General features: G+C 38.1%; 1 protein-coding gene across 1 annotated transcript; it reads left to right on the top strand.

Moving 5' to 3' along the window:
* The first annotated feature begins 1,133 nt into the window (after positions 1–1,133).
* Positions 1,134–15,926, top strand: DRAM1 (DNA damage regulated autophagy modulator 1). Its single transcript, XM_036401035.2, has 7 exons — positions 1,134–1,264; positions 7,547–7,614; positions 8,795–8,937; positions 10,674–10,851; positions 11,875–11,933; positions 13,216–13,308; positions 14,598–15,926. The coding sequence occupies exons 1-7, from the start codon at positions 1,134–1,136 to the stop codon at positions 14,640–14,642; spliced, it is 717 nt and encodes a 238-aa protein (XP_036256928.1). The 3' UTR covers positions 14,643–15,926.
* The last annotated feature ends 7,497 nt before the right edge of the window (positions 15,927–23,423 follow it).

The following is a 23,423-nucleotide window of genomic DNA, read 5'->3' on the forward strand; positions in this document are numbered from 1 at the left end:
AAAATTCGGAGATCAAGGCTACATTATATGTTTGAAATGAAAGTCCAAGGAGGGTGAGATGTGTGCAGGACTCTGGAGTGGGACTTGCACAGTTTCTGACCTGGTTTCTGTGCCGGTGTGAAAAACGCCAATCACTTGCTTTTAAAATTTTAAAAGTTTAATAGTAATAAAATGGTTATAAAAATAGTAATACAATTAGAGTAATAAAAATTTGGACAAATTGAATTAGGACAATATGAGACAATAGACACAAAGAGTTACAGACGTCCAGATACTTTTTTCTGGGCAGCACAAGCCCCAAAAAGGACACCCGTTAACAAAGGATTAACCCTTAAAAACAATAGCCTGTTGCATATTCATACACTTCATACATGATGCATAAATTCCATTCAAACACAGGATTCTGTCTGGTCAGTGTCAACTTCTTCTTCTTAATTTTAACAGTGCCTTCGAGGTGGGAAGAAGTTCATTTCTTCTGATAAGAGGGCCATAAATTCTTTTTCTCTGAAAGACTTTGGTGTCCTGTGGCTGCTATCTGGTGCGAGCGCCTCATTCCTTTCTTAAAAAAAAAAAAAATCCCACTTACATAGTTCTTATTTTGAGTGCAAAAGCTACGTTTTAAAAGGTACAAGACTACATTTATCATATTATCAAAATGTTCATACAGCACTACTAATCAATACATCAAAATACATATAGTAAATATCTGCGTAGAGCCATATAATATGCACTTTTCACACTGGCGAGCTGCAAAGAGCCCAATGGACCCATTTTTAGCCCTTTCATAGAGAGCTGTGAGGGCACAAGCCGCCGGTGAGCGGTGCGGGCAGCATCTCACCGCCCGCCTCCCTGCCCCGACGGGGCGGGTGCGGCCGGGGAGCCGGCAGCGACCGGGACACGGGGAAAGTTCTGCAGCCAGAACCTCTCGAAGCGCGCCAGCCGCGACAGGCGAAGGGGCCCACGGCTGTCCCTGGCCGCCGGGGGCGGGGAGCGCAGCGGAGAAGCGAAAGTGAAGGGAAGGCAGCGCCTTTGCCGGCGGGGCATCCCCGGGGCGGCGGGGCGGGCGGGCGCGGGCGGGCAGTCCCCGCTGCCCGGCCGTCAGTGCGGCCCCGCTGCCCCTGCCCCGGGCGGCGATGCTGTGCTGCATGCCCGGCGTGGCTTTCGTGCCCGCTCTGCTCGTCTGCTGGTCCTCGGCCGCCTTCATCATCTCCTATGTGATGGCCGTGCTGGCGGGGCACGTCGAGCCCTTCGTGCCCTACATCAGGTGAGGCGGGGGAGCGGCCGAGGTGCGGGGTTTGTGTGTGTGTGCGACCATGGGAGGTGTCCTGAGGGGCTTCCCGGAGGGAATGTGGGGTCCCCAGGGGCCTCCCTGTGACAGAGGGACACGCTGGGCACTCCTGGCACCCATCACACCTCTAGCACCTCTGGGAGCCACAGGACACAGACGCTGGAGACACGGTGGAAAGGGACATGAAAGTTTTCTGCTGCAGCCAACGCGGGCCTGATGCTAGAAAAAGTTTACAATTACGTGGTGGAAGTGTAATTTTGTTTGTATAACTCCAGAACCAGGCCAAAGTGCACCAGACGATGACTGGACTCAAAGCCCTGTGATGGCTTTTGCAGTAAACACATCCTCACAAACATGCATTTTTTTATATTTCATTATAGGACCAATGGGTTCTAAAGAGTTCCCAAGAGATGCCTGGCATCCCTTTTCTATAACCTTTTTCGTTTAAGTGCAATTCTGTGTAAATCATTCTTTATGCATGGCTTATGTTAACATTTAAATCTACACTATGAAAATGTTAGTATTTATCTCTCAATAGATTGAAGGTTAGGCAGAAATCCAAGAGTGTCTCTGATTCTCTTGGAAGATCTAAACAAGGTTATAAAATATATCTTTCTTAGCCAGAAGATCTAAACAAGGTTGTAAAATATATCTTTCAAGATGTATCTAGACCTAATTCCTTAAAGGACTTTTTGGACATGCACAATTTCAGAAGACTGCTAACCTGATTGGCACATAGAAGAAAATTTGATTGAAAATTAGGGTTAGTCATCATAGGCAAGAGCAAATGACACCACAACCCACAAGATAGCTGAGCTACGTTCAAATTGAGCCATAGAAAGTTGGGCTTCATGTTTATATTAACAAAACTTTTTAAGACTCTCTGCACAAATCTGGAAAGCTCTTGGAAAGCCTTGTTCTTGTACTTGAACAAATACCCTACTGCTCATCCTTGATTACACACAAAGCTTTACTAACACAAAAGTGCTTGTGATCAGTGCAATTTATCCAGTATTAATTAACAAAAATTAATCATTTGATATAATTGTACATGGTTTTTGTTCAGAAATATTTTGAGATCCTGTAGTAAGAAACTTAACAAATTATTTTTCTTAGAATAGAATAAAATAGAATAAAATATATGAGAGAGTGGGATGTGGTTTTTTATATATAGCTTTGTTTGCAGTTAAGTTTTTAATGGCCAAAGTATCTTAATTGTGTCATTCTTTCTAAAAGGGATGGACCAAACATTTAAGTCACAGCTGTACAACTCTAGTGAATGTATCACAGCTGCCACAGTTATATCAACTTCATGGAATAGCTCCCATTAAACATTGTTCTTATCCTTTAGCTATGGAATCACCATAAAAGTCCATGTGCCCTAAAAAACCTAAACGAAACAAAGACATAAGAGGCTGCACCAGTGATTCCCACTCACATCTCAGTCCCTCTGCATTTACTAGTAAAGCTTTTTAAAAGTCTTGTTTATGTTACATCCTTTTAACACCACATTTGGCCTAAGAATATATGTTGACTATTGGTGAAGCACCTACAACAATTTTAAAGGCATGGGGTCTAAGCATAAGAACTTCATAGAAGATGCATTTGGGAATAATACAAGGTTTTCTTCTAAGTACTCAGGACAATAGTCATACCATATTCATATTCTTAATTTTCAGGTCATTGCTTTAGCCTAAGAATATGAATCATGTGATTGAGAATGTGATTTAGTAAAACTAAGAATGTTAAAAAAAGAGGAAGAATGTTGCAACCTTTCAGTTGTGCAATATCTTAAAATGAAGTATAAAAATTAAACAGAGCTCGTATGGGGAAATTCCAGCTACACAAAGGAGAAGAATACTGACATACTCGAGTTCAACATTTCTGTAATTCTTACACTCATTCCCCAAGTACTCTGTGTATGCCTTGAAGTAACATTAATTTTATTTGCTTACAATGTAGCAGCTGTTAGACCAAGAGACCACACCTAAATTTGTCTTTGAGGCTGTGCTAATGTCCCATCAAGTAAACCATATAAATACAATTCTTGGTAGATAAAATGAATATGATTTTGTGTTTTCTAGCAGCTGAGTCCTAAAAGATGATGAGTCCTGTTACTCACACTGCTCAAAATCCTAACCAATTTGGATGTGCTGGGATGGCTGTTTGCTTGTTTGAATTCTCAGTGAAAGAGTAAAGGGAATTTTCCTGAAAGTATTTGCTACCAGTTGGTACCGCTGGAGAAATCAGAAACCCTGTAGGTGGAATAGAATCTTCCTATTTTAAAAATCTGGGACTCCAGTTTGAAGAGAAATAGTTTATGATGGCTCTGAAGAAAATTCAATTACGATGAGTCTTTTGGGCCTAAAATACTTATTCCTTGTCTCCTTCACCTTCTTGTCTTTCCGCTCTTCAGATGACTGTTCATTTTCAAAATTCTTCTGCATGAGATGGTGACACAAATGCTGTCATTTTCATACAGAGTTCCTCATCTTTTCCATGGAGGTTGAGCTCACCTATGCACCAGCTCAAATAAGTGAGCACATTTTTGTTTCAAATATGCCAGTTCCTTTTTTCTTTTTTGTAAAAAGGAGGGGATTGTCATGAATACTTCTTTTGTTAATCTTTTTTTTTTTTTCAAAGCAGCAGACTTAAAGAAAAATTAATATGAATCCAAGTATTCATTTAGCTTTTTTAATGCAAAATATAGTATTAAGAAGATTGTGTCCTTAAAAGCCCAGTGCAGTACTTTTAAATAGATTGTGATATAAGATTCCTGGTATGAATTTTCTTTACAACATAATCTAAGATTGTTGAGTTTAAAAATCCCCAACAGCAAAAATCACCTATAAACCTTTATCTTGAGAAAATATTTTGTTATAAAATGCAGTTCAGTGCAATTTCATGTTATTTGGTTTGCTCCTACAATGTGTTCCAAGAACTTCAGATGGCTTTCTATGTGTGTGCCAATTCCATTCTCTGCTCACCTAAAGCCCTTCAAAAGCTTTGAAGTGATTACAGTCCTGTACTTACCACAGAGTGGTTTCTGATTTGAAAAAGTCCTTGAAGATTGTCACAAGTGGCCCATATTTTAAATGTACTCCTTTGTCGTGTTAATGAAAACACTCCAGAAACAAAAGGAAAAGATGAAGTTCAAGGTTAAAAAATGGGCTAAATGAAACACAAATTAAGATTATTTTCAGGTGTGTCAAACAAACAAACAAAAAGACTTCATTAACTGTTTTCATCAATTTCAGTGTTAAAAAGAAACAAGATTAATACAGACTACCAGCTGGAGCAAGTCTTCAGAAAGCATTACAACAAGAAAATTCAGGTGAATAGGGATTCCCAATGCCTGACAAGTTCTAAAAACTTGTCCAAAATCTTGGTCCAAACTTTTGAATTTGGAACCAATCTAGTAAAAAGAAATATATGAATTTTCTCTATTTTTTTCCATCAGCTTTTCATAGAAAAATGAAAGCTGAAAAATCCTAAGCTTCCTCTTGTTGCTGATAAATTGTCTTAGCAACAAATCCTTCTATAACATAGAAAGGGTTGGAGAGCAAATATGAATTTCTAAAATCAAGTCATTTGATATGGTCATACTCTTCTGTCCTGAACTTCACAAAATTGTCAAAATTCTTGACAGTGATTGCTAAAGTAGAGAGTGTTTTCTCTTTTGTGTGTGGAGAGCATTCATGCTGAGGTCATTTTGGCTGTACTCAGTGGTAGCTTCAGAATCTTAGCACTGAAACCTAATCCAGCCTCACTGCTGGAATGAAGAGTATTCATCTTATTAAGTGACAGAAAAAAATATCTCTAGCTAGTACCTACTTGTCCCATTATACACAGAATCACAGAATCAACAGAGGTTGGAAAAGACCTCTGAGGTTTCTGATTCCAACCTGTGACCGAACTCCACCATGTCAACCAGACCATGGCACTAAGTCCAGGCTTTCCTTTAGCATTTCCAGGGATGGTGACTCCACCACCTCTCTGGGCAGTCCATCCAATGTCTAACCACCCTTTCTGTGGGGAAATTTTTCCTAACATCCAATTTAAATCTCCCTAGCACAACATGAGGCCATTTCCGCTTGTCCTATTGCTTGTTACCCAAGAGGCCAACCCCCACATGGCTACAGCCTCCTTCCAGGTGGTTGTAGAGAGTGATAAGGTAACTCCTGACCCTCCTCTTCTCCAGGCTAAACACCCCCATCTCCCTCCACTGCTCCTTATCAGACTTGTGTTCCAGAGCCTTCCCCAGCTCTGCTGCCCTTCTCTGGACACACTCCAGCCCCTCAATATCTTCCTTGCAGTAAGGGACCCAAACTCACAGCAGCACTTGAGCTGTGGCCTCACCAGAGCCAAGAACAGGGGACCATCATTGCCCCGCTCCTGCTGGCCACACTGTGGCTGACACAAGCCAGGATGCCACTGTCCTTCTTGGCCACCTGGGCACACCCTGGCTCATTGTCAGCTGCTGCCAACCAGCACCCCCAGGTTCTTTTCTGCTGGACATCTCTCCAGCCACTCCTCCCCAGCCTGCAGCACTGCCTGGGGTTGTTGTGGCCAAATTGTAGGACCCAGGCCTTGGTCTTGCCGAACTTCCTTCTGTCGTAGACATCTTTTTGTGAAAATCCTTTCTTAGGATTTTTTTCCCCTTCTGAGAAGCTGAAGCCTCAGAAACAAAATGCAAACAATGGTTATCTGCTGCTGTGGAATGCATCAGGTGGATTTTTGATTGGCCCATCTTGGATGTTTATAATTAATGGCCAATCAAGGCCGAGCTATCTCGGACAGAGTCCGAGAGAGCTGCCTTTTGTTACATTCCTTTCTATTCTTAGCTTAGCTAGCCTTCTGAGATGAAACCTTTCCTTCTATTCTTTAGTATAGTTATAATGTAACAGATATATCATAAAATAATAAATCAAGCCTTCTGAACATGGAGTCAACATTCTCGTCTCTTCCCTCATCCTGGAAACCCCTGTGAACACCGTCACATCCTTCCACTCATCTTGTCCCATCAATCCAGCCTGTCCAGAGCCCTCTGCAGAGCCTTCTTCCCTCCAGCAGATTGACACTCCCACTCCAGAAGAAAGGTTTGTTCTCAGAATCTTTGCTCAGTGTCCACTAAGCTTTGGCATTAGCTAAAACCTTCATTTGTTCTACACATCTGATAGCAGAGTTTTTGGGTGCCTCTGTTCAAACACACTATCCTGCCTCTTGGTACTGCCCAGTAACTGGAAACTTAGCTCACACTCAAATTATGTAAAGATTGAAGAATTAGATGTTTTCCATTGGCTCGACCAACCCAACTTGATCAAATAGATATCAACTGGTTGTATGTTAAACAAGAGAAAAATGGACATCAGAGAAGAAAAAATAGTAAAAAGAGGTGGCAAGATCATAGTACTGTTATTTCAACAGTGCACTCACGTTCCACAGAAGAGTTCTGCTTGAGGGGATTTGAGCTCACATACTCCCAGGAATATGTTCACTCTGTGAGGAAAGGACATTCTCTGGGGTGGGTGTTTGCACTTATGTAGGGAAAAGAGGGGAAAGGGCTCTATGGTGAAAGCGTTCCATTTTCTACAAAACAAATCTTTTGTGTACGTTATGTCTTTCATATATATGCAGGTGCATGTGGATATGTATATAAATTCTGTAGGTATTCTCACACTCATGCTCCCTCTCTCTGTCCCTGTGAACTTCTAATTATTCCCTGTAAGTGTGAAGTGTTTCATCAGAAGAGACTTGCAACACCTTGGAGATAGAGTACTCTCAAGATTTATCTACATTAGTAAATTTAACAGTTCCTAGGAACATTCCTGGGCATGGAACACAATTTCTCTCACAGAGTTAAGTCCTTTTAAAGAAATTAAACCAAATTCTCTCACATCTTAAGATAGTGACTGCCATTAGATATATTTTGTTCTATCACAGTGTTAATTCAACAGATAAAAAAAACATTAATTCTGAAATGTCATTTATGTAATCATGTCATTCATGAGCAAAGTACAGGTCTGTCACATCTTTGCATACTGCAAAGAAGAAATACAGTTCAACCACTATGCTCTTAAGTTACGCTTTCTTTTTGAAAAGAAGGATTCTCTACAACAAATGGTGCAGCAGAAGATGAATTGCCTTACACACACAGCAGCAGTTCACACGAGTTCTACTTCTCATGGGATTTCAATTGTCTCATTTATGTTTCACAGGTCTCAATTAACTTTTAATTTGTCTCTCTTTCTACTTTAGTGACACTGGAACTAAACCTCCTGAGAGTGGTGTCTTTGGTTTTATGATTAATATTTCAGCACTTCTAGGTATGTATAAGGTATTTGGGTTGCCCAGAATGAAGAAATGAGAATTAGTGAAAAATGCCTGCTTTAATTACAGAAATGTATTCAGTATTCTGCAGAGAAACTTCTCCACAGTCAAATGGCAGTATCAGGTAGATGTAAGTAATACCTGGAGAGTTGGGTCCTTAGGAGCAGTTAGTGCAGGCTCAGAGGCACTTGTGTGTCTTCAGAGCACCTCATCAGTGCAATGGAGTCACACACTGGAAATAAAAGTGGAGCAAGGGTGGCACAATTACTCTGCAAAACTCTGATGCAGGGAAACTTTGGCTTCTAAGCTGCTGCAGTAAAGGGAAGAACAGTGTTGAAGCAACACCTGGTTTTCTCCACAATGTGCCTACTTCTCTACAAAATAACTGATGTGAATCAGGAAGTTTGGCATTTTCTGTTATCTTCTAGAGGATGGAGGATCAAGGGCTGTGCATCTCTGTATGATGGCCTTAAAGCCAAGTAAACATATTTTACCTTTTATGAGAGCCTCGTTCAGTCACAATCTTGGAGTGTTTCATTTAACCTCATAGTGACTGGGCAAAGTTACCTGATTTCTTTTTCCAACTGTACATAGGTTGAAACTGTGTTCTGTGGTGTGGAACTGGGGAATTCAGCCTACAGCTTATTATATCCTGAAGAACCATGATTTCCTAATTCAGTACAGGTGTTTGCCAGGAGTGAACTGCATATTAGGGCCAGGCATGCAGTGACTCTACAAAAAGGAATTCATTCTTCAGACCATCCATCAGGAGGAGATGTAGTTCTGGGACAAGACTGCATCTCAGAGCAGAATAAGGCTTCCCACTTGCAGTTTATGGTTCTTATCTCCCTGTAACATCTGCTTCTAATGTGGAATGGCAATGCCTCTGTGCCCAAAACACCCAGGAGAATGGGATTTAAATTAGTGTTTTTCTTGAACTGATGTGCATTTAGTTCTAGATAGCAATAATGCGTAATTTTAAGACAATGTTGAAGTTCCATCTGAAAGTTCATCTGAATTAACTTCTTCATTCCAGCAGAGTTAAAGATAGTATTATTTGTTGTATTATGTTTATAATTTTTTGTTCAGCATGTGATGTGTTACAGGAAAAGTTTGTTAAAATGTAATCAGTATGTGATCATTGAACAAAACTTTTTTTTGTTTTGCTTTTTTCAGCTTCAATTACAATGTACATCAGATATTTATTAATAGAGAAGCAAAATGAATCATCACACTTTGTTAGGTCTTCATGCAATATGTTTACATTATGTGTGGGACTGATGGGCTGCACTGGAATGGGCATAGTTGCAACTTTTCAGGTATGACCATAAATTTCATAACAAAAATGAAAATAAGATTGTTTTACCATTAAAAATTTCAACTAGATAATAGAGATTAATATTATCCCCATGTAGACCCTTGGAAAATGGAGTAAGAATGTCTGTCTTGCTCTTGCCTTTTTTCAGTAGCTTTTCAGGAACAGACTTGTTTCCTCCCTATACAAGAGAATTTTTGCTTGTGCAGTTATGCCACTAAGGAGTTTTCTGTGTGCTTGTCTTGTTACACATCTGTACTATATGGATTTTTTTGCTGTAAATTTTTTTTCTGTGAAAACTTGAATGTAAAAAACTTTGCTATTCCAAGTTTAGTTTGCTTATAATTAGGTAGGGAAGAATAAGTCAGACTAACAAAAGCATCTGCATTTTTGGCTGAATGATGGCATACTCACTAGCAGAATTTTCTACAAAATAAATTAATCTTATCTGGCAGGTTAGAAAATTGGGCACAATATCAGCCTGTTAAACTTTGGAGTCTGTAGGAAATGGCATAACAACATGTTTTATCTTTTGATACAGACATGTAGAACTACTGCTTACTTTGCCAGAAGTATCACATTACAAACCAAAGTTCCCCCACTCAATGTCTGAAAGAAAATTCAATAGGGAGAAAAAATACCAAAACAAATTATTCATTTCACCTTTTCTAGTGAGGAAGTATATAATAAGGTAGATTCTGACACAAGTATTATGATAATTGCACTGAAAACTTCAGCCTAGAATCAAGTTAAATTTAATTGGCAGGTGGCTTGAGATATTGCCTTAAAATCTGTGGAAACAGCTGCATTATTTCTTTTAAAGGATGGTCTACATGATGACATACACAGAAATTGAAAATAAAGATTGCTGGGCCTTCAACAGCCAGTGCAGTTTTACATGTAATGGAAATGGTATTTTCAGACAAAAATCCCATCTGCTTAGGATGATATCTTGCCCTTTTTAGCTTTGCATCCAGGCAGTGTGTGTGGATTGCAAACACCACAGGTACTGTAGTCTATTATAATCATATTTTACTTTAAAATGTCCCTGTTCTTATTGATAAGATTTATATGTGGCACAAAACAAATGTTGGATGATGCCTGACTGAAATAGAAACCAAACTCAGCTTCAATAGGGAGAAGACAAATCAGGAATGCAAAATAATTTGTGAGAGTCAGGGATGCAGAAACTTTGATCCTGATGTTTCCAAAGGTATTCCTTGACAGTTATAACACTGGTTCTTATCTAATCTCTGTTGTGTCTCATTGCCAGTCCATAAACTCTTTCCTCACTTAAGTTCTGTTTCCTCTGCTTTGACCCTGCTTTCCATGTTAAGTGCAATTTTTAGAAAGGGTTCTGAGCATAATAAGGATCTAATCTGGCTAATAAGCATCTGATCTAGCAGATTTTCATGCATCCTTTATTGCCCAAGAAGCTGGAAATGGTGGCCTGCAAGCCTTCAATCTTTTCACTGTATATGTACATCTAGTGAACAGTACATTCTGATCCCTATTTGCCAATAGAATAACTGAAACATGAACAGGATGTGAGATTTGCTCAAGGTCAGGTGATGTTTCAAGTCAGGAGACCAAAGCAAAGCTGGAATTAGAAATTATTCCCTTAGTAGTCAGTCTAGCTCCTCTAATCAGTATGCCATGTAGCAAATTTACATTCATGTGCACTACCTGCCAGTTTCTTCAGGTCATAGCAGCTAACCATTGTGCTGATTCCCTTTCCAGGAGCTGGCTGTTCCCAGTGTCCATGACATAGGAGCTCTGGTGGCCTTTGGCTCGGGTGTTGTGTACATCACACTTCAGTCTATAATCTCCTACAAGTCCTGCCCACGATGGAACACTTACTTTGTGTGCCACATAAGGATGGCCATATCTGTCATATCATGCATTGCTTTCATTCCCAGTATCCTTTATGGTGCATCCCATGGTTTTTCCTTCATGTGTTCATGGTTTTCCTTTAAGTTAAATCATTGCTGATAAAAAAATAAAAACAAAGACACACTCTTTATTTAAGGCTCTCTAATGTGTATAATACAGCATGTTGGGACACCATCAATAGCATAAAGATGAGTTTTGGGAGCTTCTAAAAAGCTTTATCTCTTATTTCAGTGGTGTATTTAAAACCAATGTCCCAGTGTTTTTCACAGAATCATACACTAGTGAAATTAGAGCAGCTTTCCTACTTCCTTCACTCAAAGGGAGGAAGGTCTGAGAAAGGGAGCCACTGCTTCTACAATGAACCACAGAGAATCTAAAAACAAGGGTGGCATACAAGCCTAAGCAGATGATTCTGATCATGCTGCTTGGTTCTTCACCTCAATGGTCACCTCTCTTAAAGCCACACTGCACAACTTCCTGGCTCTTCCCTTGGCATGCTATAATTACCCATCTCACTGATTTTACTTGCCCTGGGTGATCTGCCAGTGTTGAAAAGTGACTGCAGCAGCTCATCACATGAGCCAGCCAGCAACAGCCTGCTTTTGGTTCCAGCAGCTGTGAAAGGACTTTGGAAGAGGGACTCAGTCCCAAGAGGAAGTTGTACAAACAGATCAAGACACTTATTGTGCATCAGTGGAAACCAACATTGTTCCACTTCCAGCAGTGCAGGACGCTGCTTCCATGGTTCTTGATCACAAATGTCACCTAAGTTTGGAGTGTCTCCCTTACTGTCTATACACTGAAAGAACCTACAGGAACCTTAATTTGTGCAGAAATGTGTTTTGATTGATGTTACCACTTGCCTTGTAATAAGGTGTTTCACTTCCTTGTATTCTTAATACCTTTATTTGATATTCTGGCTGTTCAGGGTCTTCTGTGCTACAGAAGGGGAAGATGGTCTGGGTTTTGGTTTTTTTTTTTTTGTAAGCAGACATTTTCATTTTCACTCACTGATATTGCATAGTTTCCTTTACACTGTTTTTCCCAGTGATTGTGTTTGCTTCAAAAATTTCCATGACAAAAATTGATTGGACTCCAGGTGAAAAGGTAAAATCGTACTAGGTAGCCAACTTACCTTGTGTGATATTATTTGGGGAATCTGTTATATTTATCTTAAAGCACTACAAACATGTCAGAGACTTCAAATAGCACATTATCATGAACAGATCTGTGCAATGATGCTTTCCAGTCACTTCTTCATTAGGGAGATGTCTGCGGTGTGGGTAAGAAAATTTGTCATGGGTGATCAATCTTGATAGAGTTAGACTTTCATTTTGACCAAGAACTTGAGAGTTTCCCATAGAAAAAACTACCAAAAAAAGTCTGGTAATTAGTTCTACTTCATTTTATAGTCAATATTCTTGAAAATTAACTTTTCACATGAAAGAAAAAGTGGACCAATTTAATTCTGTAGGTTTTGAGATTTTTTTCTCAGCTTTTTTATTATTCTATATTAAATCATCTTTGATACTGTCATAAATATTTGGACTCTGAGCTAAAATAACCTAAAGTTAATTTTAGGTATTTGAATTCATTTCAGTGTTTTCAGAATGGCAACTATGAAAACTAATTTTGCTTTTTGGGCAAATTTTGCTAAAAGGAGGCATTAAAAAAAAAAGGTTAAATAATGCAGAGAGTATATCCTGCTCGAACAGCTTAATAATATCACACTTAGCAAATGTACCACAACCAAACGGTGGCAAGGCAGCTGTGAGATAAATCTTTGCAAATTTGACAATCTTAGTAATATCTTCTGGGGTTTTGTGGGTTTTTATGTGATGCAAAGATGAAAAAATGGTTTTACTGAAACAGATGGCATATTTGGTGATGGCATGTTAAGAAAGACTTTGCATTCTGTTTGTGTCATGTGTCATAGGTTTTCAAAGAGAGTCTTAAAAACAAAAGTCTTGTCAGGAGCTGTCATTAAGGGTGGCCCTCTATTTCAAAACATGGTAAGGGTTTGCTCAGAATTACTGAGCTCAGTGGCTCTGAGTGAAAGCTTGGAGCATGGGCACATCAGTAATCTTAACATAACCACTGAATGTTTTCAGGATTATTTTACATTCAACCTGTGTTTTTATACTATGCTAACTGAAGTTTTCTTTTACTGCCTTTGATGGCACTGCATGGTACTTAGTGTAACACATGCACCTTGATAAATTTACTCATCATTCTGCAAAAACAAAATGTGAATTGACTTTTATACAACAGGGCTGACGAGTCATAAATCTTACTTGTTGAATTAACAGAAGGAAATGTCTATATCATTTCACCCTTGTTTTATTTAGCTGTTTAATCTGACAATTTGTTTTATATTTCATTCCATCAGGATTATACTTACCATTTTATGAGTGCAATCTGTGAATGGACAGTGGCCTTTGGTTTCATCTGCTTCTTTTTAACATTCATTAGAGATTTTCAGGTTGGTATCTACATATTTTAGCAGTGACTAAGTGCTATGAATTATATAACAATGCAATAGAAAATGACCATTCTTTACCTAGATAGATGCATCAAAGCTATACAGAAAAAATGTTACCAAGCACAGAAATTATTTCTGTCTACATAAGGAATATTCGCCCCCTTGATTATTAAACATAAAATTCAGTTTAATAGTTCAATGTGTTTGATCTTGAAAAGTAATGTGTCAATTATTTACCACTCTTTTTGTAGAAAGAGGCCCTCTAAAGGTGACATAATAACAAAATAAACGATGCAACTGAAACTTAATTTTTTCTGCCTGAGGGACTTTATATAATAATCCAAAGCATTTCAATCATTGATGTTTTACACATTTTGCTATATGTTTCCTCACAGTACAAAGAATATGAAATAATTTTTGGAAAAGTATTGACACAAAAGCCTCCTGGTTTGATAGCTGGATTCAGAGTTAACATGTATTTTGCTAATCAATAGCAAACATTTCCATGTCTATTTAGTTTTGACTTAGTACTGAATAGACCATGGCTATAGGGCTTTTCCTTAATTAAAAGCAAAAATTTTAAAATAATAAAATAAAATAAGCTAGGCTCACCAGAAATAACCACTTCTTTCAGAAAAAAAAAAATTGTTCTAAATTACACAACACATGATCTTAAAGGTATATAATTGCCTTCTAAAACTGATAGAATTATTGAACCATTCCAAAATGTCTGTATCATTTAATGCATGATTTTTGGGGGGGGGTATTTATTGCCAGTCCATCACTCTCTGATACCCACGTATATGATGGCATCTCTTTCATCAAAGGTCAGACTCTTCCCTTGGAGACTGAGATTTGCAGGACAATGCAGTAATTCTCAGAATATTTCTCAACAATCCTTAGTTGATAAATCTGCTTCAGACACATAAAAACTTCTACTAAATATAAATATTATGAAAATAATAGAAAGGGATGAAGTTAAACAAAATGATTTTGGTCATATTAAATTACAGATTATGAAGTAGCATGAATCCAATGTTAGTGTTTGACAATGACAGAAAGATTTTTTAGATTCTACTGTCTTTTTGTCATAACCAGTGCTCAGAGAAAACCAAATTATTAATTCAGTAAAAAAACTGCCACACTCAAAGAAAAATAAGATTTTTTTTCTAATTTTCTCCCAGTATTTATTTCACTTTAACACTTTTGTCTTTTGTTTTGTTTCATTTCCTTGTACTTTATATCACAGAACTGTAAAATTAAATGATCTTCCTTTATTTTTCTTTTAGAGATTTTCTTTAAGGATATCAACAGAAATATATGAAGAATTCTGATATTGAAAGAACAATATTTTATATCTATGAATAGTCTAGGTTTCTTTTTACTGATAGAAAAAGTGGCAGAGGCACAAGGATTGATGAGGTTGTATTAAGAGCCCATGCCATTAACTCTGCACCAGCAACCACTAAAAGATTTTAAAAAGTTGGAGCAAGGTTCCTCCTGATTTTTTGCAATATTTTGTAATTTTTATATGGTTTGGTATATTAAAAATACTGTAATAAAAGCAATATCTAGAAGCACCATAAAATCACTCAAGGACTTGATCTCCCCAGCTCTTCCATTTTGGACATATCTGTACTTTTTAATTTGCTTTAGTGTGATCAATAGCATTAATTTTAAACTTGAAAAAGTACATTTTGCAAAGAGAGAAGTGTAAAGGCAACAGAAATCACTAGGACTGAATTCCTACTCTGTTAAGTTGCAAGGGCTGGAGAAGATGGTGAGAGCAAGAGTGGGCATCTTTGTTTGAAGAAATTTGAAGTTAGTAGATGGCAACACTATGCTACATATTTCTGATACTGGGCACTGCAATGCAAATGCAAATCCTAAGAAAAATTTAAACTATATCGCCTGAAAAATATATTTCTGAAAAATATTTTCTAATCATCACTGCAATACATGTTGTAAAAATCCACCCCTTTTTTCCTTTTGTGCACTGATGGCCACAGGAAACAAAAGATGGAAGTGAGAATAGAGAGTAAATTTACATTTAAGCATGATGTAATAAAGAGAACTCTTACTGCAATTTCGTTAATATAAAGCAGAATTTTCCAGCCTGTGTTTTATTCCACAATGGAGTGAAGAAGATCTCAAAAAAAGTCTTGGGAATGAATGGAAAATAAGAAGAGGCAGTAGTTTTCAGGTACTTAGAAATAAATGTAGTAGTATTATATACATAAAACTAAATTAAAAAACAAACCTGGAGAGCATCTGGAATGAAGATATTTGCTGCTATACACTTCCTTCTGCAATGAGAGACTTGGAAAGGAACTAACTGAGAAGTCAGATGTTACAAGTATCTGCAGGCAAAAGGTTCTTTCTTTTCTTTCAGATTCACCACCTCCATTCTGTGCATTAACCACTGGGTTGTGAATTATGTTCTCTGAAAATTACATTTTCCACACTATATCACAGTTTATGCAGAAATATTGATGATTTTCAGTTGCTAATATCCACTAACTAATGTGTGTTTGGAGAGTGATGTCTTAAGATTAGTCATCTGTTAATATTTCTTTTAATGTGCATTTTAAACTGTATTAAATTCAGCTGTTTCACAACTTAAAGAGTTGATGTTTTGTTTATAAGTTCTTCCAGATAAAGGAAGGACCTTATGTCTTGCTGATTGGGTATCTTGTAAGGGACACACATTTCTTCAAGTGAAGATCATAAAGGAAATGTGTATCAACCACAAAAAGTGACATCATGTTATTTTTAAGGCTCTGTTGAGAAAAGACCGTATTTCCCAGTGCATTGTGTATTAATTCTTTCATTGCTTTTTATTCTTAGCTTTCATAAACTATAAGAAGCAAGAAGTTGTTATTTTAAGTGATAGCCAACCTTTACAGTGCTTACAGTATCCTAAAGGGAAGAAAAAAAAAATTCAGAGAAAGTGGCTGAATGAAGATCACCTTAGTCCCTGAAGTCAAGAGGTAAATTCAAGTACTGAATTAAATCCTTCCCATTTTCCTGAGCTTTTATTGTGATACATTTTAATATTAGTTATATTCATGACCAAAAGAATGCTCTGATAGTGCACCTTTTATTAAATCTATTAGGCCTAAGACCTCAACTTGCATTGACATGCAGACAGAGGCAATAAGTTATTATTTTTTATTTGTGCAGTGAACAACTGTTGAAAACACTTTGATTATTCTCTGGTTCCAAGCAGATTTTCAGTCAACAGCTTAACTATTTTTTTTTCAGCTGAAATATGAGTTGACAAGTTGCAAGCAATTGCCAAAATAATATTCTAGCAAGGTATAATTTAGCTGTGGCTGACTCTTATTAAATACTGCACTTTTACAGACAAGTGATCTCTAGAGGTTAGCACAGATAATGTCACAGCACACTTCTGTGGCTTTGCTATGGGTCCTTTTTTCTATATTTTCATATTTCTTAGCAACAAGAAATAGCTTTTTTTTTTGTTGGAAGCTATGCTAGAAATATTTTCATCATCTACTCTGCATGATATTCTCTATTTGTCAGCCCATCAGGAGTGATTGAGAAATTCCTTTTGCATAAACTCCAGTAAATCACATGATACCTGCTGTTATTTTTAGTGGTTATGCTAAATCATTCTACTGCTTCCAGAAGTGCAAAAGCTGATTTTTCTAGGTTGTGCAGCTTGATCTGCAGATGAAATACCACTGTTGTGGTCTCTGTCACAGTTCCAGATCGTGCAAGGATGAAACTCTACCAACCTAAAATATCTAAAACCCCTCTTTGTCTTAGGACAGTGTTACTTGCTCTGCTTTGCCTTCTAATGTGCACTAAGCTAGTGATGACCTTATCACTGGCTTTTCTCATAAGGCAAACTAAAATTTAATTTCTGGCCTGCTCAGTTTGCATACTGCCTTACCTGTGACAGCAACATCTGTTTGACAGTAGTACAATAATCTTGATGGCAGGGCATTCATTTCTTGCTCTTAATAGTGGTAGCAAAACTTCCAAGCAGATTAGAGGGATTAAGGCAACACGTCAGTGAATTTTGGACATTCCATCCTGAATTTTGTAAAGAGGTTCAAGACCCTGGTACTTTAAACTCCTCTGTAAATACAGTCTTAGTCTCAATATTGACCACATTTTCACAAGCCTTCTGGCTTTAGAGCTTCTGTTTGAAGACTGCAGAGGGTGTCAGGTTGGTTCCCAATCGTTTACAATGTCCACTGGAAGTATTGTCTCTGGAAGAGGCTGGAAGAGCTGCTCTCCTCCAAGAAACAGTGAAAGGCAGCATGGTGCATGTATTTTAGTAAGGGATAATGTTTGTTTCCTTGGAAGATGAGTTAATGTCCATTTATTTGGGAGAAATGTGGGCAAGTAGCAATAGGCTTTAATGAATAAATTCTCTGTAGCTTTGACTAAACACTGTCAGAGCTGGGTCTGTCTTTCACTGCATTTGTGTGAGTGCCAGTGCCCATACAGTCACACCTGTAGACACAAGCAGTACTGGCATGATGAGACCTGGCAGTGGTTGCAATACACAGAAATAAACATAGATGCTGTATTTCATAAACAATCAGAGTGATTTAATGAGCTTTGGCTATATCTTGGATTGGTAATATAATTCAGAAAGAGTGTTCCTCCCATCTTAAGGGAGGAAATAGGCAAGTCCTACATGTGGTATCTGTATTTTTCCCCGTACACAATAGATGGCACTAGCAGCCCACATGATTTGGGTTTATTTCCCACGTTCAGGCAAGCAAGTGCAGTTGTTTTGTAGGTATCTTCAGCTGATTTTAATAGTTGCCTGGAGGCCCAGTTAAATGAGTTTTGTATTGTGCCTTTGTGGAAAACAAGTCAGATCTAAGTTTCTTTGCCATCCCTTCCTGCCTTTATCTAAGTAAATATGTTTTGCTACTGCCATGTGTAGTCTCATAGCACCTTCAATTTCAAATTAATTTGTCTAAGTCAAAGGAGCCACTTGCTGCAGTTATCACCGGCACACTGACATCCAGCTCTCATTACCACACCACTTCTCCTGGGAAGCTTTTCCTACCCTACCACAAAGAAGGTACATTTCACTCAGTTGCTTCAGTAGGATTCTGTCAGTTTGCAGTGGGGCTTTAGAAAACAATATAGACCTTGTTTTCATGAGACAACAATATAGAAAGAACAAGATTTTAGTATTTCAAAATTGCAACCAGTCTGCACCTGGAAAAAGTGACACGCCTGGTTGTAAAAACAATTCAAAGGTTGCTGTTGTATATATTTCAAAATACACTTTGAATGTAAAATGTCTTTTGTCCAGTTATTTCCTTGCCTAGCAAAACAGTTAGCATTGTCTGCTACGAAGTGTAACAATAATGCAGGCTTTTGAACCTTATCTTAGCTGCAATGACACAAGTTTAGCATTCAGAGTATTAAACAAACTATGCTGAGCAGCATGGATGTTTCTCTAGAAACTCCCACCAAATATTGTATGTATTTTAAAAAAATATATAGAAAGCACTCTGACAAAGTATGAATGATTCATTATTATATGTTATGCATTATTATATATTCATTATTCATTATAGACATCTTTAACATGGTAGAATTTTCTTACTCCACGAGCACTCTCCCAACACCCACTCATAAAACTCATTATGGGTACATTTCAAAGAAGATTTCTCTGATGAACATCTAGACTTCCATCATGAGACCCGCAGGAACATTCTCTGTAGCTCTGCTTCTATTAGATATTAACAGCTCTCCATGCAAAGAGGTGTCTTTCCTTCCTCTCACACTGCATCGGTGGCTGAAACATATTAGATGGTTTGCAGGGAGTTTTTTTTTCTGGTTTGAATCATTCAAGAGGATTTTTTTGATAATAAAATAATTTGTGAGATTTTTTCCCTTTAAAAAATTATAAATAGAACTTTGTGCTCATTTGAAATTTCAATGGGATTACACATAAAATCTTGTCTACTACTTAGAAAGGATTTTGACACAGGTCTTGCTCTTCAGGCAAAAATGTAATGTTCAGAAATTCCAACAGATGAAATATCCCTCTTTTCTTATTTATTAGCCTTTTAGATCTATTTAGCCTTTGACGATGCAAATTCAAAAGGAGATAAGAACCTTCACTTGAAGGAAAAATGATCTTGACTTTAACCAACTAAAATCAAATTACAAGACTTCTACTGACTTAAATGTTAGTGTTTCTTCCTCTGCTGAGCAAGTGCATATGTTGTTCACAGAGCCTGGGGATGTTTCCTGGATAGATTCTGGTGTCAGCAGAATAATCTCAGGGATGAATTTGGGAAACAAGTTATCTCCCTGTAAGCAGTTTGGAGGAGACATCAAGCTCTAAGACTCTGCTTGTTCTGCCTCTGCTCCTTAAACCCAGCTTGTTTTTTTACTGAAGAAGCACAAATTGAGAGTTGAAAGTGAAGTATTTAGACCTGAGTTCTCAGAACCAATATCACAAGTACAAGAGGATATAGTTCTGATTAAGCCTCTAATGACATTTAATTTGAAATTCAGTGCAACTGTGTGAAGATGGCACTGTGACAAGATCTGAGACATCCCCAACTAGCTGTAAGAGTCTTAGAAGCAACTGAGGAAGCAGGATCCAAGCTTCAGCAAGCACTTGTTTTCTCAGGATTGTGGAAGCTTTCCATTGGCTTGGCTTCCTCTGGGTTTTGGGGGCACAGAGATGGCGCCATTTCTTATTTCTCCCTTTGTCCTCTGTCCTTCTGTGTTACCTAATACTCAATTCACACAAATTGTGTTGGCAAACAGCTCTCCCAGTATGTTAGTATTAGGATGTGGTTTCTGTGATTCTGTTCCAGAAATCATCTTTCTTCATGACAGTCAACAAATTAGCCTTACTTTCCTCCATTTTGTGGTCTCAATCTGATGTCTTGGGAATTTGAACGTATGCAGGTAGTAAGTCATGGGTGCTCTCTGACCTGACTGCTGACCAAAATCAACTCTCAACTGAGATCCTGCCTACAGTTGGCATGGCTGGTTAGCTTAAAAGTGTTTAAACCAAATATTTGGGGTAATTATAGTATTATAGCAGATTTTAAAGGGTGATTGCCAGTGCTGTCAAAGGGTGAAGCTGACATTTTTTCAGTACCCCTCCTTGCCAAACAGCTTTAAAATTTGAAGGCTATTATTGTATTAGCATAGTTCTTTAGTCTTGAACTGAATTTAAAACATGCTTACTGTTTAGGGTAGGCAATACAAAATCCTGATCGCTACTTTCCTGGAATTTCAACCAAAAGGAATGGTACAACATTATATAATCATGTTTTTTAAAAATCAACTTGCAGTTTTACATGGCATCTTGTGTCTGCTCGTGGCAGCCAGCACTGAGCGTTGCCATTGAAAACAGAGAGTCATGGCAGTATATTCACTCCAAAAATACCTTCTGGTTGCAAAAATATTTAACAATGTTAAGACTAAAGAGGAGTGAGAGGAAACTAAAGAAAGACAGGATTGGAAACTGTTCATTGCACTGTCAGATAAAAATTCACCATGGAAAAATGCACAAACAGAAAAACAAAAAACAATTTCTGGAGTGAAAATGCAATCCAGCAGATGACTGAGTCTTCTTGAGTAGGGTTGAAGGATCAAAGGGGGTCGACCTTCAAACCACCCAGTTAAATTCACGACTGGGGACAGATAAGTCTCTCATGGATTTCTAGGAAGAGCAGAAACTCTGCCTTTGCGCGTAACTCTTTTGGAAAAGAGGTTTAGGAAAAACCAGAAATCTCGGAAACCAAAATCCTCTCAATACCGTGGATGGGTTATTGAAACTATCCCATAAATCACAGTAGCAGTTAGGCAGCAAGGCAAAATGGGAATTAGTGATTCTTTTCCTTCAAGGGCAGCTGGAGATGGGTCTTCATCCGGATTGTGTAACTGTGTTGCAGAAGTGGCAGTTCCTGTGTGTTTGGAGCAGTTTTGGCACACAGACTCAGAAACAGGGGAAAAGATTGGAAGCTGAGAGAAAGGGTAAGAAAGAGAGGAGTTCCTGCATAAGAAAAGAGGGGAGGGAAAAGGCAAGATTTTGCCTCAAAGTCTGTGGAAAAGAACATGACACTTTGGCTTCAATGGAAATAAAGAAACACAGAGAAACCCCTTTATTACTAGGTAAAGAATTGCATTAAATGACATCAAATTACAAAGAAGAATCAGGAAGAACTTTTCTGCCATTTTCTGGACACTAAAGATCAATACTTTGATAGGTTTCTTGGGAGCCAAGTTATATTGAAACCACAGTCCCAGGACCTGGAGAAGAGGTTCTTGCTCACAGATTGCAGCAGGAGGAGTTCCCCTTTCTGTGGATTTTCAGTGTAGAATTTGGAATAACAGGAGGTTGTTATTGCTTGCAAAGGTCCCCACATAGCTTGTGGTGGGAAGACACCAGATTGTTTGGCAGTCCCACAGGGAACACAGGGGAGATTTTTTGCCAGCAAAATCATGGACTAGAAGAGGAACAGAGTCTCTGTAATGAAACAGTGAGGGGTGAGCAACACAAGATGTTTGTGGTTATCTGCTTTTGTCCCCAGGGTGTCACTGTGGGTGCAAGGAGGGTTTCCTTGATTGAGATGGGTTCTCCATTCCCAGTAGCTAAGTGATGGCTGAAATACATCTCAAAGAAGCATGGGAAGACTGACACCTAAGTGAGGAGCCCCATGCTTGTCACTGAGATTAAAAAGAAAAAGAAAGAAAAAAAAAGAAAACCAGTGAAATTGGAAATACAACAGCTGCAGATCTACAAACCTCTGGTCAGTCTAATGGTCAAGTACTGGTCTGGGGAGACATAAAGGGAAGAGGACCATGCTGATGCAACTGGAAGAGTCTCGAGCTAAATGATCACCCACCATATAATATGTAATGAAGCCTTAAAACATCTGTTGATGATCAGGAGGACAGAGATTCCAGCAGAAAAGGGTGAAGACAGCTCTTCTTAACAGTGTTTATACTGGCCTGCATTAGGATCAATCAAATGTGCAGTGATACTTCATCCAACCAAGCCTATGGATTTAATGCTCATCTATGAAATATTCCACACAGGAGACTATTCTGTTGGTCTAGTGCTAAACCACTGTTTAACAGAAAATATCGCTAATCTGAACACACTCCCTAGTGTATGTTTGCTGCTGCCCCTATAATTTCTTTTTGGGTTGTTGTAAATTTTTAGTATCATTTTCTTTAAACAAGAGAACACATTATTCAGAAAGTGCCAAACAACATCTTTATAATGATTATGAAATCTCCTATAGAGCGTTTCCTGTTAATTTTCATAGTGTTTTGAAGAAAATTCTTTTGAAGGCTTTTATAGGCTCTTGTCCAACATATCTGGGGAGTCTGTTTTTCAAACATCTAGTTTTACTCTTTAACATTTATTTATGGCCACTTCAGTGCCTTTAACTTCCTAGGATTGTAAAATATTTTTTTAACCACCTTAGTGATCTTAGATTTGCACAAATTTGGACAAAGGTCAGCTGATTCACTGGTAATTAAGGTATTGTTCCTAAAACAACTTCGTTTACTGCTGGTGTTCTGCTTTGCAATGCTGAGTGTGAAGAGGCACACAGAGCTGGCTTTGTTTGGGCTGCCTACAGCTACACCAGATACTCTTTGTGCAGAGTACAGGCAGGAAGCTATAGAGGCTGAACAGAGATTGCAAACAGGACATGAATTCCAGTGCAAGTTCCTTTCAGAAACCTAGTCTTTTTTGTCTCCTTTTTCCTCACTGTTTTTTTTTTTGGGGGTTTTTTTTGGTTTTTTTTTGGTTTTTTTTACTTTATTTTCATCCCTGCTTATTTTTAAAAAATTCCAGTTGGTGTCATCTTTTTTCCCACCCCCTTAGCTGTGAGCCCTTATTAGGGCTGCAATGTAAGATTTAGAACAAACTGGAATGATTTAGTCTTCTGGTACTTCCTGGCTGCTTATAAAGGTCAAAGTAGCTGGGAACTTCTTCTATCTGTATTTACAGTGATGGGAGCACCTGTTTTATAATGGATCCTCTTAAACTTGAAATATAAATGGAAGTGTCTATTCCCTTGAGATCATGTCCTGTTTGCTGCTGCTTTTCATTCTACATATTGTTCATGGTA

This window comes from Molothrus ater, chromosome 5 (genome assembly GCF_012460135.2).
Source record: "Molothrus ater isolate BHLD 08-10-18 breed brown headed cowbird chromosome 5, BPBGC_Mater_1.1, whole genome shotgun sequence".
NCBI classification, from domain to species: Eukaryota; Metazoa; Chordata; class Aves; order Passeriformes; family Icteridae; genus Molothrus; species Molothrus ater.